This window comes from Zootoca vivipara, chromosome 11, assembly GCF_963506605.1.
Source record: "Zootoca vivipara chromosome 11, rZooViv1.1, whole genome shotgun sequence".
NCBI classification, from domain to species: domain Eukaryota; kingdom Metazoa; phylum Chordata; class Lepidosauria; order Squamata; family Lacertidae; genus Zootoca; species Zootoca vivipara.
In genome coordinates this window covers 33,791,198-33,806,195 of record NC_083286.1, presented here as the reverse complement: position 1 = coordinate 33,806,195, position 14,998 = coordinate 33,791,198, and the positions used below count along the sequence as shown (strand labels likewise).

Here is a 14,998-nt window from a genome sequence, read left to right as displayed (position 1 = left end):
TAGATACCGTAGGATTGCTTCGACTTACGAATTTTTTTCTCCCAATGCATTCCTATGGGATTCGACTTACAATTTTTTTCGACTTACAAATGTGTGTTTGGAACGCATTAAATTCGTAAGTAGAGGTACCACTGTACACATGATTACTGGAAGAAAGTTCTCCTGTGTTCAGTGGGACTTGTTGCTAGGCAAGTGTGCTTAGGGGTAGCTGTATCTGTCAATTGCAGTTTCCTAATACAGTACACACATTTTTGTAAGTATCCTTGTACATTCTTTTTTGTGCATTTTCTTTTTTTGCCCCAATTTTGGGATGCACTACTAAATTCAGATATGGGACGCAGGTGGCACTGTGGGTTAAACCTAGGGCTTGGCGATAAGGTCGGTGGTTCGAATCCCTGCGACAGGGTGAGCTCCTGTTGCTCGGTCCCAGCTCCTGCCCACCTGGCAGTTCGAAAGCACGTCAAAGTGCAAGTAGATAAATAGGTACTGCTACAGCGGGAAGGTAAACGGCATTTCCATGTGCTGCTCTGGTTTGCCAGAAGCGGCTTTGTCATGCTGGCCACATGACCTGGAAGCTGTACGCCGGCTCCCTCGGCCAATAATGCGAGATGAGCGCCGCAACCCCAGAGTCAGTCACAACTGGACCTAATGGTCAGGGGTCCCTTTACTTTTACTAAATTCAGATAAGTGCAAATTTCTAAGGATTAGCTCTATTCTGGTTTATAGAAGCATCTATTAGGTAAGTTCATATTAAAATGCAGACTGTTTTAATTTCTCCTCCATACCTAGCTGTGCACAGGATTGTAGCCTCAGCCTTTTTCCTCTTTTTATAAGTTGTGGAATGTATTCTTCCATCCATAGGATTCATGAGCTGCAGATGGATAAGCAAGGAGTTTGCTATAGAAAGAACACGTGTCTCTTTGGGGGGAGGTGGTGGTATTCCTTTGTGGGGTTTCTGGTTCTTGTTTTTATCATGTATTTTGTGGTTTTATATTGTATTTTTATGTTGTGAACCGCCCTGGGATCTGCGGGTGAAGGGCAGTATACAAATTAAACAAATAAACACATCTTACATGGGGGGTGGGGTGGTTGTAAGGGCAACCTGCCTTTAAAGAAACCTCTTTGCTTCAATCTGCATTGGCAGCTTTTGATAGGGGGTTTCCGTGTGTCCAGCAATGCATACAAAATATCTGCATACTAAGAGTCCTGTTTCATTTGAAATGCAAATTGCTGATTCAAATTCGCAGCAGCCTCCGAATACTTTAATGAGTAGGTAAGCAAATATACAACTTCCCTCCCTTCCCTTCATTATTCACGGTGCTGTCAATCCAATAGAGAAGGTCAGTATCCATTATTCACAAGAGGGAAATTGCACATGTAATTCCCTCCATCTCAGATCAAGGCTAGTCTATATTTTGCTGTCGTAGAATCAAGATACAGTAGTAGCAGAGCTGGTAAAAGAGTATTAATAATTCTGTTCACATTCAGAACAGTGTGAAACAGCAAGATCCAGCCTCCAGATATTATAGATGGTTAAAATATAATATGACTGGCGTGCCAGACAGTTTGCATTGTACCCTGGCTTTTTTTCCTAGGTGCTCTTGAATCGATCAGTACCGGTATCATTTTGCCTTTGTCCTTTGCACTGATGTCGGTTTGTGTGGACCCAGAATCTTAAAGCCCCAAGAATAGCCTGGCAATTTTATTTCAATCTTTTCAGGCTTCGAACTGCAATCATTTAAGCATCTTTCAGTACTGAGATACCAGGAAAATGGGGAGTGATGCAGTCAACGTATAAGCCTGATTATTACTGGTATTGTTTTTATTGGAATTTTCTGTTTTGTTGTATGCCCCCCTGATGATTTTTGATAAGTCGGTATATACTTTTTAATGGAGATTAAAATATGCATATTTTAAGTAAGCATTCCTGCACGTTTCCTCCTGAAATGCAAATGGCACCTGCATTTCTGGCCTTCCAATGCCAGCTGAAAGCCTGGCTCTTTGCTTGGGTCTTTGAGCAATAAAGGTGCTGTTTTGGTGTTCTTGCTCCTGTCCTTTGTATTTTTATCCATTTTTTGTTTTGAATTAGATGTTCTTATTCCTTTTATTGTGCATCACTTACAGATATTTGGGTGCAAGGCGGTATGTGCAAGCAAGACAGATAGTCAAATACATTTTATTTCTACCGATCTATTTTGTCACAATCTTTGGGTTTTTTTCCCCTTTTCCTTTTTTGCCAGATTTGCTTAAACAGGTTTAGATTGCTGGAATTAGCTCTCAGGAGCAGTAAGGAGAGGAAGGAAAGAGGAAACTTGAGTGTCCTCAGTATGCTGTTAGCACCTGGTTTTTGCTCAGTGGTTTCATCAAACACATTGAAAAGGGGATGACATAAAACCTTGAGGGAACAGAATCTAGATGAGAGAGAAGAGAGAGAGCAGGAGGAGCTGAGGAATCCCCCCTTGCCACCCTCTGAAAGCTCTGCTGCAGTCTCAAGTGCAGACTTGAAATGTCTGACAGATCTTGCAGATACATCACAAACATGTCGTGATCAATATTAAAGCCCTGAACCAAAAGATGCAGTCATTCCTCTATTGTATTCTGTTGTAGGTCTTACAATGCCGATCAGGGCCAAGGCGGGGGAGATCAATATGTCATTTGGTTGGAAATCTTTGAAGAGATGCCTAGAAGCCTTCAGCAAGTTGGTGTCCTCCTAATGTTTTGTAGTAGATAGCCTGATGAGAGTTGTAGTTCAAAACATCTGCAGGGAATCTGGTTGGCAGAAGCTAATTGAGTGTATATTGCGGTTTAACCCTCTGCTCCTTCACTCCCCACCCCCAAAATTCCACATTTGCTAGCCAGGGTATCCAGATTATGAACTCACTACTTACCGTAACCAGGGACAGGCCAACAATAGATTTAAGACCAGAAGGCATCTCACATACCCTGAAAGAGATACTGGCAGGCACAACCAGCAACTCACAGCATTTACCAGCTCATCTTATGCCTGAATTTTGGGGAAATCCAAATTACAACTGATTGGATGGAAGGGTGCCTCCCCACTCCAAATGTATATATTGGAGAATAATACCAATTGTAGCCGATGAGAGGTGGAATCTTTCTTATCCCCCCCCCAAATGATTTTGTGTGGGAAACTCATCATAACTGCTACAGGTTTTATGTGCCAAACTGATCATAACAGCCATAATCATAACTGTCCAATGAGTCAGTTGCGAGGTCCCCGCCTTCCCACAGTCATCTCTTCTCCAGGGTTTCCCCCCCGAGCAGTCATGGATGGTGTCTGTGCACAACCAATCTCTGTTCTGCTCTTTTCATTTCTCTGCATGTTCTAGGAGACCTGTGGGGGAGACAAGCTGGTCGCAGGAGGGGTAGACTCCCTGGATTCTTCAGCAGCACTGCCTCTTGGTCCACTCCCTCTCCAGCCTCTGCTTTTGCCTCCGAGTTTGAACTGCTCTCTGCTACAGCCTCTTCCTGCTCACTAAACCCTGTTGCCTTTTCAGATTCTGACACCTCCTCCTCCCAGTCTGCTCCCTCTTCTTCCTCTGACCACTCATGTGTCATCCCACCACCAATCCCTGGGGCTCTGAGCCCTCTTCCCACCTCCCTCTGCATCTAACCAGTCAATGACAGCTGCAATACTTCCAACAGCAGCCAGTCAGATGCCCCAGGAAACCTCACAGGTAGGCTGTGATTGTGATGGCTACTCCACACCCCCACGCCCCATTTGTCTCTCACATCTACTAACATAATTCATCTGCTACATAATAATTACATCTTGCAACCCTTTCTTTCCATTGGTTTCCAGGAATGCGATTTGAGCAGAGTTGAAAGTGCATCCTCATAGAAATACAAAGAAAAACCCCACACTGACACTTATAACTATTTTTGTATTTTATTGTGGAACTGAGCTTGTTTCCTTTACATCAAATATCCTCAACAGAAGAGGGGATATTGCACACAAATATCATAAAAGCACTACATATTACTTTCACTGGAAACTAATTTTCTACATTAGATATGACTGGATAGAATAGAGGTGATGAAGGATAATAAGACATAAAACCATACACAGCTGCAGACCGACACAAACAAGACCATTCGGAACAAGAGAGAGGAGTGTGTGAGGAGCTTCTCAGCCAGCAACAAGACTTTCTCGCCATGGTTTGGAAGAATAAATGGCTGCATGCAAACATGTGAAAGCATCCTGGAACTTCAGAATGGCGCTTTTACCAATGTGAGTACAGCCCAGTCTTGCATGAATAGAATGGAGCTCCTAAAGCTAATTCAGTGCAGAGAAGCATTCCCCCCCCAATAAATGTTCAAGGTTTAGATGCTGCATTTTTATTTATTCGTTTATTGTGTTAAAATCACAGCGAACTTTCTTCTTTGAAAATAGCAAGCATCTTTAACAAGGCAAATAATGCAATTTGCAAATGCATTTTGAAGAACTGCTTGTTTCTGGACTTTTTTGTGGTTTGTCAACTATTAAGTGAAAAAATTATCACTTACAGAAATATTTCCCCCCCTCCAATTGCTTAATAATGCCAGACCACAAAAACGACTATTTTCCTCTGAGCAAGAACGTCTGGTTACATATGGACAAAGAAGAGGCCTAGGACATAAAATTTAAAATGCACAGCGTCTCCTTAGAGCGGGAAGCATTGGGGCAGGGAGACTTGGAATTTCCCCCTAGCAAATTTATTTTCTCAGTTCAGTGTTTTTAGGTTCCTAAACTGCTTAAGCTATTGAAGACAGCTAAATACATTCATATACACATTTGGATCCATTCACCACAGTATGAGAAGTTAAAAATAACTCAAAGAGACAAAGCATGGGAATGGAATCAAAAAGGTAGGAATTGTTGTAACCAGACCCACCATATGAAGATGAAAAGGCATGCAAAAGATCCATTTTAGGCTACAGTCTTATGCACAATTACCTAGGAGTAAACCCCACCAAACTCTGGGGATTAGCTTCTGGGTAGACATGTATAGGACTGCACTGTCAAGTTGGGAAATGGACTGTGATCTTGCCTAAACAGTCATTGAATTTCATTCAATGGAATAGTACTATCATAAAGACTACGATTAGGGGAATGTTACCAATGGGTAATACCATCGTTTTCTAGAGTGCTATCAGCACTCAAATATTGACACATTAAAATTAGGCTAATCAATGTTGAACCATGCTTCTAGTAATCTGTGCTGAGCAACAGAGCTCAGTATCAGTATCCATGGCATTTCCTGGTTGACAGTCAATAAGCTAATTGTGTATGGCTGTAACTGACACAATTAGGTTAGTTGCACAGGCAAGAAAGGCATTAATTTGGTCAAGAGGAGATTTTTTTTTTTAAAAAAAAAAAACCACCACCACCACCAAAATTGGCTGCCATTTAAAACTTGTGTGTGTGTAAAAAGCAGATTTGTTTAGAAAATTTATACCCCACTTTTGCAATCTTATTCAGAATCCTGAAAAAGATAGCACAGGCTATCCAAGAAATTGTTGCACAAGAGAAAGGCACTCCCCTTCATGGTGGGGGGATGGGTATCCTTCTCATACACTTTCCATCGCCCTATATACTTGAAAAGATGCTCCAGAGGGTTCTCGAACCCCTAAGAGCCAGTTCTCAAGAAGCACATTGGGTTGCAGACCTGTGCACATGTTTCTGTGTGCAGATTGATCAGAGACATGGCTTCTGCACAATGAGATCTTTGAGACGAAGCCATACAGAGTACCATTATTTTTTTTAATCTCAGGAAAATGTTTGCCGGTATCCAAGAGCTGAATGGGGCTATCAAACATTTTTGAGGCATTTAAAAGAAGAAGTAGTGCACCCAACATAAATACCTGATTAAATTTTTGTTCCTACAAAAAATATGCATGAGAACGATTGAGGATGTTCTTAGAGTGAAGGAATGTTAAGGCCGGATTTGAACCCCATTGAGGCTGCAATCCTACATGTACCTATGTGGGAATAAGCCCCCCTTGAACTGAGTGGGGATTACTTCTGAGTTAGTCATACATAGGACTGCACTGCTAAGCTGATTTCAACTAATCTCCTATGGGACTGCTGGTGCGCATATGACTATAAAGACTGTCACTTCTTGGAGGGCGTGGAGAGATGGCAGCTTCTCTTTTGTACATATTCATTTAATGTTGCTATTTAGGGCTGAACTAAAAGAAAGTCTTCATTTTTTAATTAAAAGAAGCAGACTGGCTACTTTCACATACTCACTTGCTGTTAACGACATTCTTCTATTTATTGATTTGCAATATGTTTATAAAATATACTCCCACTAAAAATGATTTAGTTTTTGCTTACATATAAAGTGGGGGCAGATCATAAAACAAATCAGTTCTGCACAGTTCATTGATAAATGGAATATTGTGTTAGTAACTTGGTAGACCCAAAGCTGCAGAACCCTGGAGACCTACTTGGGAATAAGCCCCACTGCACTCAGCAAGGCTTGCTGCTCAATCCATAACAGGATTAAGACTGTAAAAAGCCATTTGCTAACAAGGCAAGCTCAGGATGTGGTGCAGTAACAGCTGTGGCCAGTGCGTCAGCACACTTAATGTGCTGTTGATGGTATTGTGCTAACCCATCCAGTGTGGATGAGGGCACTGTCCAAGATGCACCACATCAGAGATGCTGTGTAACTGGGCTACGAAAAGCTACTGTTGAGCTGCAAAAGGGGCAGGCAGGAGCAATACTCAGGGCTCATCAGCTACATGTAGCATTTCAACTTCATGATGCCAGCAGCTTCAAATTACAGGTAGTGGAACTAACTTCCCCTACTTCAGGATTCTGTTTTAGCTATACTGGGACAAACCACTCTGTGCTGTGGTGCAAATTCCTCTTTAGGTTTGAGCTGTTCATATTAGGAAAGAAGCATTGTACATTCTGCCTCTTTCTATAGTACATTTCCCTTTGTCTTTCGTACCACAATCATATGGAATTTTTAAGGACGCGAGTCCCATACTACTAGATGCTTCCATGTATATTGTTCCAATAAAATCAGAGAGATCACAAGAACACAAGCTTTTGAATGACCTGGGTGAAAGAATAAATAAAGTAGCATCGCTACAAAAGTCAAACAAAAATAAAATATTAGAACTTTTTTTAAAAAAAATGCACAAAACATTTAACAAACAATATTTCACAGCATTAACTGGGCTAACACAGCCCAAATTAAAAGGGGAGTTGTAGTAGTATGAAAAATAATTTTAAAAAATTAGCAGTGCAAATACACATCTATAAAATAAAAATAAACCATGTTAACCATTGAAATAAATTATAATAGAAAATAAAACGATATAAAATCCACTATTTAGGGAATCAAAGCCTTCTGCAAAAAAACAATTGGCACAGAACAAAGCAAATTCCTATTATGGTGGTCGTGTAAATTCCTTACAAAACCACAAAGTAAAGCATAATGGATATTGTTATATGCAGTGATAACTGCAACCCAGTCCTCAATATATTCCACCAGCACCAGTAAGATTTCCATGAAGCTTCAGGTACTACCATAGGTTCTGTGATGCCCTAAATTTCAGGGGTGGCCAACTCCCAAGAGACTGCGATCTACTCACAGAGTTAAAAACTGGCAGTGATCTACCCCCTTTTGGGGGGTTCAGGTCCAAGTTGTTGAGTTTTTTCAGGGAGGAGATAAAATGTCAAGCTTTTCAGCTTCTATGGGGGGAGCCAGTGATCTACCGCAGGCGTCCAGTGATCTACCGGGAGATCACGATCTACCTGTTGGACATGCCTATCTCTTTGACAACTGCCTTCATAAGGAGTAGGCTTCCCTTAAGCTGTGTGTGATGGTTGGCTTTTTTTTAAAAAAAAGTTTTATTCTGCCCCAAGCTATCACAAATTCTGTGACAACTAAAGCTTAATTCTGAAAGATGCATAAATTATGCACATTTGCATGACTTCTCTTATGTTGCATAATTAATGTTCTAACTGCCCATCTTGGGAAAATGTAAAAGGCTCCACAGGGTATCGAGGTCCCCGCCAGCAACTCCTCTGGGTCCTCCCAGAGTTAAAAAGAGAGAAAGAGCGCTGAAATTCTCAGAAAGCTGAATTCTGCAATCAGCTTTTCTGCACCCTTCACAGAATTGCAACATTCACACAAACCTAGTTTTCCTTTTGGAAGGGATCTGTAAATACTGGGAGCACGAACTTGCTTGAGCTAATTTTAAGACAGTACCAGGAGAAAGGAAAACCTAGGTAGAGCCAGTTCTGCTGCCCTGACTGGTATAGCCCTGAACAGTTGGAGAAGTGCATTGCAGCAGCATCCCAATGAATGCCGCGGTGCAAGTGCCAATCATAAGCTGCTTTCGTTGATACATCCCGCCTCCAAAAAAACATTGCCATAAGCAAGTGCTTGGGTTGCTTGTGCCCTTGGGCCAGCCTAGAACCTAGGCAGTCTCCTGGAGAAAAGGAAGTCAGCCTGCATTTCAGTTCTCGGGTTCTTTTATCACTGACACATAATAGCATTTTTTTAGTGTGCTCCCTGCAAAATTATTATCGGCAGTTAACTATGTTCAATAAATACAGTACTTCATTCTCACCAGAACCTCAAAATAACATTACGTGCTTGTCTTACAAAACTACTTTTTTTAAAAAAGAAAAACCTTCACCTGATTTTTTTTCTTTGCAATTTTCCTGTAAACAAAACTTCTGTTTAAAAATTCATCTATTAAAAGTTCCCACCTAGCTTAAAAAACAAACAAACTGTACATTTGTTCCCATATTCGCTCTTAAATTAGCAGTCAAAATAACGTGAGACAAGGCTCCAAAAGACTGTACAGAGTGCAGAGAACCTTTTGCAACATTCTGTATGTGTTAATTTCTGGTACTGGGCACCCTTTCTTTCACAAGGGAAAAGGGGGAGGAGAAAAAGCAGACTTCCCACCCCGCCAAAAAAGGCTTGCTGTTCAGGTGCACAAATGAAGTGCTCAACTTACATGCAAAATTCATAGCACCAAGCTGTTTGACCAATCAGAGAGGTTTCCAGTAGCACACATGCACACGCATACTTCTGTACTGGTGTAACTATAATCCTACACAGATGTTTTATAAACTTGCTATCTTGCATTTAAAAAATAAGTGCATCAAGTATCTTTGTACATTCAAGTCACATTCTAAGGCAAATTGTCTACCATAGGTACTCCCAACTGCTTTGGTATGTTGCTTCAGTAAACTTGAGTGTGACTTGGGTGTTTCAGCATGCAAGTTTGTCGAATTTAAGAGTAGACTAGATGTATTTTTCACTGGGAGCATGCCTTAGACCAACACGTTTGCACGTTAAACCTAATGGGTTTTCAAACTACTTGCATATATTGCCTAGGAGAGTTTTGTGATGCGAATCTGACATGTTCAAAGTGAAGTTGCCAACAGCAAGTGAGTGTTTTGTATTTTACGTCCCTTCAAAGCCACATTCGGTTTCACGTAATTTTCTAGCTAATTTGTCACTAAATTAAAAACGCCTGCTCTTGCAGTAATTCAGGCTAATGCAAACCTACATCTTTCTTTTTATGTGATGGCAGACTGCAGGAAGCAATATATTGATTGCTTTGAGAGTAATGCAAAACTAATGATTTTATTCCCCTCTACTCCTCTCTCTCGCTTTCTCTCCCTGTCTTTCTCTCAAGGGCAAATGCCCCCATACCTGGCAGAAGTCAGCAGTGTTTGCTAGTGCATGGTTTCCAACTGTTCAGCGGAGATGAACCGGAATCTGCAGTTTTTGCAGTAATTTGAACCCTATGGTGGGAATACTGTTATTTCCCTTAGCAATCAGCAAAAGACTGGAAAAAAAAAGATTAGTGACTTGCATCACTGTGATACAGTATAGCATTTGGCAGGTATATATATATATATATAGTTCGGCAGCTGAATTAGATGGGTTACATTAGAAAAGGTGTTTTCAAATTGAAGAATTTCTGGAAACAAAGTTTAAGGTTGTGATGCATTGCTTTTTCCTTTTTCTTTTTCTACAGTTCAATCTTGCATGCAGGGAAAGATTCATCTTGCATAACAACAGTGCTGCTGCTCGCCAATACCATGATGTTAAGGTCCTGTTGTTTCTCGTGGGTCTCTTGATACCATTCCCTCATCACCTCCGAATCATGGGTAGGGATTAAGGTCACCTGCAATACAAGAATATGAGAACAGAGGGCATTAACATCAAACAGAGGGCAGTATTAATGTGTGAGCAAGTCCTGAGAATACTGGCCCCCATTTTGAAAGAATACTTCTATGGCTAACACGAGTAGCAACAAGGTGCAACAAAAACATTTATCAGAAGACGTGGATTTTGGGATGTTGAGAAATCTAAACTCTATCTCAAGACATATGGTCCTTATGTAAACAAGACAGAGACTACTTGGGTTTCAGTATAGAACTTCCGCCTCCACAATTGTGAAATGGGAGCCTTTGACATCTTAGGCACTAAGTTCTGCTTATCCATATTTTTCAAAACACTGAACACGTGATGTGCAACACTATCACATTTTTGTATGACTGAGGGCATCTTTAGCCCCATCCACAGAAGAGCTGCTTTTCCATAACTAGCCTCGGCCCATTATAATTTAATTAATTACCTTCTGCATGTGTGTCTTGAGGTAATCTACACAACATAGTAAAAATAGTTAAAGCAGAAAATAACAGCAAATGAACTAAAAATAAAATAACATAGAAGGAGACACTCACGGCAGAGGCCTATTAATCCAGTTGAGAAAGCTTGACCATGGTGTTGGGTTATTGAAATGTTACCCCAAAACGGCCCACAGAAAACCAGTTTCCAAGCATTGAGCACAATGTTTAAATATGTACTTACACCATACTCAAAATCTTGGATATCAAACATGAAATCATCAATATAAAATATATAGTAGACACACAAAATTGGGTGTGCCTTGCATTTGAAGACATGGGACTACCACATTACGTCAAGTTCTGCACTTAAACATAATTCAAAACCTGAAAAAGGCACATACAGTAAGGTTTTGGTAATATGCAAATAGTCAATTAAAATGTAGAAGATTAAGAGAAAAAACAATTTTCAATTGTTGGATTTTGCCCATTCAATATAGCTCTAGTTGTTGTTTTAAATCATGAGCTTATGAGAACACCTTTTTTCCCACTGGCTGCATTCACATGCCATGGTAAACCATAATTAATGATTTACAGTGAACACACAGACGATTGCTAACTTGATCCTCTCCTAGCAGGGTCGGCGCAGCAAAGCAGAAGTCCTGATTTAGGATTACAACTCAACCAAAGACTGCTTTGTTTTCCTCCAAATGAATTGCCATGTGAAGCCAAGGTTTGTTCTTGATTTGCCAACTATGGTTTGTTTGGGTGAAATAAACCATGATTCCTGACTAAGTCCTTGCTTGTTTTTTCCATGGGAGTGATCTTTATAGTAATGATAAACCATGCATTCTGGTTTTACCATGGCATGCAAGAGGATCACTTTGACCAGAAAAAGCTTGAAGTAACTTGCTATCAAATATGAGGCACCTCTCAAAGTTACTTGTAGCTTTTTTATCTCTTCAGATTTTAATTCACAAATACTGGAGTGCCTACCTGCATGTTGCTTGCCCACTGAGCCTTGCCCTCCAGCAGAGAATCCAGGACAGCCCTGCTCGGTTCTTCAGCAGCAGGATCATTCCCACTCACCACATAGTAGGATGACCTCACCCTCTTGAAAAACTCTACATCAACATTCTTGCTGTTGCTGTGGTTGGGAATATAGACGAGATCCAAATATACAGGAGGTCCTGGAGGCACAGCTATAGATTTTGATGGTTTTACATTTCCAGGTCCTTAAAAAAAAAGCACACAAACACACACAAGGGTCTTGTCTGAGTTATTGATGAGAAAATGTTGGTGCCTCTTGCTGCTGCTACTACTGTGACCTTAGAAAACACGTAATTTAAAGTCGGCCAGACAGGGGCGTTGCTAGCCACTTTGGCACCCAGGGCATCAAAGCGGAGGCACCCCCCAGGGGCGGGGAGCCACTCCACAGCATCGTGACGCCCCTCGCCTCCGTCCAGGGAGAGCGCGTGCCGCAGCAGGGAGAGCGTGCGTTGGCTGAGCAAGCCCCTGCAGCGGCTAGCGAGGTTTTCGCCGGGCGGCTGCCGGGACCGGCTTGCGCCCTCGGCCGACGCACTCTCTCCCTTCCTACGGCGGTGCGCGCTCTCCCTGGATGCAGTCGAGGGGCGGGCCAGCGAGGGGCGTCACAAGCGTCGCCTCGCTGGCCCGCCCCTCAACTCCACCCAGGGAGAGAGCGCGGCAGCAGGAAGGGAGAGCACACGTCGGCGGAGGGAGCAAGCCAGTCCCAGCAGCCGCCCAGTGAAAACTTTACTAGGTGCTGCAGGGGCTTGCTCAGCCAACGCGTGCTCTCCCTGGACGGAGGCGAGGGGCGGGCCAGCGAGGGGCATCACGCCACCCACAAGCGTGACACCACCTCACGTGCGTTTTGGGGCGGGGCACGTGTTTTGGGGGCACGGTGGGTAACCGTGATGGTGCCCCTGGGAACGTGCCGCTCAGGGCGGCACGCCCCCACTGCCCCTATCTTCCTATGCCCCTGCGGCCAGAACTGGCTTGTCACACTTTGACTGTGGAACACATCTTCCCCAATGAATACCACTGACTCTTAAAAGATTTGCTAAAATATGACAGTTAAAGAATCAAAGACTGCTTAAGTGAGGAGAACAAGAGGGGGAAATATACCTGATCAGTTCTTGTATAGTTTTGTTTTAAACCCTCATCATCAGGTACTTTATATCGTAATAGGATTGGTTAATACAAGAATTGTCATGCAGAAACTGTGATTATTAAATTGTCATTCAAAAAATAGGATTCTTCAACAGAATTTATGGAACATCAACAGAATTTGGGGGAATTCCTGAAGGAGGTCCTTCTATCATACAGTTTTCAAGTTGGAAGAACTACTGTCCCAAATGCCAGCTCAAAGGTCACTCAGGTGTTGGAACCAGGAAAAGGTTGACCTTCTAGACCAGGCATCCCCAAACTGCGGCCCTCCAGATGTTTTGGCCTACAACTCCCATGATCCCTAGCTAGCAGGACCAGTGGTCGGGGAAGATGGGAATTGTAGTCCAAAACATCTGGAGGGCCGAAGTTTGGGGATGCCTGATATACAGAATGAATAACACATGCTAACTGCAGTGCTACCGTGTTTCTCCCAAAATAAGACGGTCCTCAAAAATAAGCCATGTCAGGCTTTTTATTAGAAGAATAAATATAAGACATCCCCCGAAAATAAGGCGGGGGGGCAGGTCGGGATGGCGCCAAGGAAGAGGAAGAGGAAAAGGAAAAGGAAGTTTCCTGTCGGCGCCCGGAAACGGATGTTCCTGCCCCACCAAATCGCCCAGCAGCGTGTCCCACGTGGAGTCCAGACTGACCAGGAGCCGGCAAGAGCTGCAGCAGGACCTCCCGAGAGCCGACCAGCAGGACAGCGCGCTGAGCCCAGACCAAGCAGGACCCCACGAGGGCCGACCCAGGAGAGCCGGCAACAGCGCGCTGTGCCAATCCCCGAACCAGCGGGACCCCGAAAATAAGCCGCGATGTGGTTTTTTATAGGAAAAATGAATAGAAGACGTGTCTTATTTTAGGAGAAACACGGTAGTTCTGCAAAAAAAAGGCAGGATACCAAAGGCAAAATGGAAAAGCTCTGGCTTGGTTTGGTTTTTCAAAAGGCTGACAATTAGCAGCTTCTAATGCTTACAGTTCTTTCAGAAAATATGACTTCAGGCACCATGGGAGTGCATGATGAACATAGATTACATCTATGTGTATGCTTGCATCCACCCATCTTTTGGTTATTTCCAATGTTCTAGGCACTCATGAAAATTCAGAAAGATCTGTCCATAGACTTCCCTCTGTATTCAAGAAATAGCTCTTATACATATTCCACCTTCCTCACAGCATTTCTGCCATATTAAATCTGAATGCATTCTCATTGTTCAGTAACAAATGGATAAACAAATATCCATGAATAATTAACGTTTGATCAAAATGCTGTCAAACTGTACAATTGATGACATCGAAATTATGGAAAGCAAAAGCAGGAACCTATGTAGGTTTATGGTTGCATATGTGAAATGATTGCTTTTAATAACCAATTTGTAAGCATAGGTACAAAAAAACAGGCAACAGAATTCACTGGTCTCATTCATACTTAAAACTAAGCCAAACCATAGATAACTGTGAACAATCAAGCATGTCTGGGCCCAGAGGTAAAATAGCAGCCGCTTTGCTCTTCCCTGCTGCTTCACTACCCCAAATCAACCCATGGTTTCACTTAGCATTACATGCAAATCTGAGCTCATGCTATGTCTCTGCAAAACAATTTATGAATGGTAAGCAAAGAGCCAATCTTGGCTACAACTTGTGGTTTGTTTGGAGTGGGCGAAAGCATGAACACATATGTTCACACATATTGCTAAGCCAAATCATGGTTTAGCTCTGGGTATCATGGCAGCAGCAGGATTGGGAGAGAAGTGAAAAAGCCATGATTTTTGCTCCAGGCTGCCTCATAATTGCAGTGGTAGTTTGCCTTAGCATTATGTGCAAACTGGCCCACTCTCATAGCTACATTCTCTTTAGATGATTGTTTCACAAGATAGGTTGAATTTATAGCTGAAGCAAACAAGTGCTGCATCTAGGGTAGGACTAGGGAACCTTTTTGGTTCCACTGGCCAGATCCTTCTCTGCTCCTAGCTTCCCAAGGCCATATTTGACAGGTGGAGCTGCCCACCTTGTCAGTCACAGTGAAAACAAACGATTGGGTGTTTTGAAGTTCTGAAGCTGAGGCTTCAAAGCACGATGCAGGGCTTGCAAAGAGCCCTGTGTCATGCTTTGAAGTATCTGAGGCTTTACCAGTGGCTGGTGGGAAGAAGAGCTGAAGTATGCTGCCTGCAGCCATCAACTGTGTCAGAGAGTTCC

The 14,998-nt window shown here is 42.5% G+C and overlaps 1 protein-coding gene across 1 annotated transcript in view; it reads right to left on the bottom strand.

The window, feature by feature from the left end:
- Window positions 1–3,897: 3,897 nt before the first annotated feature.
- Window positions 3,898–14,998, bottom strand: part of MAP1B (microtubule associated protein 1B) — a 70,936-nt gene continuing 59,835 nt past the window's right edge. Inside the window, exons 6-7 of the mRNA XM_060280224.1 lie at window positions 11,615–11,853; window positions 3,898–10,173 (exon numbers count right to left, since the gene is read on the bottom strand). Coding sequence (XP_060136207.1) covers window positions 10,018–10,173; window positions 11,615–11,853 — 395 coding nt within the window. The 3' untranslated portion in view covers window positions 3,898–10,017. The remainder of the gene's footprint in view (window positions 10,174–11,614; window positions 11,854–14,998) is intronic.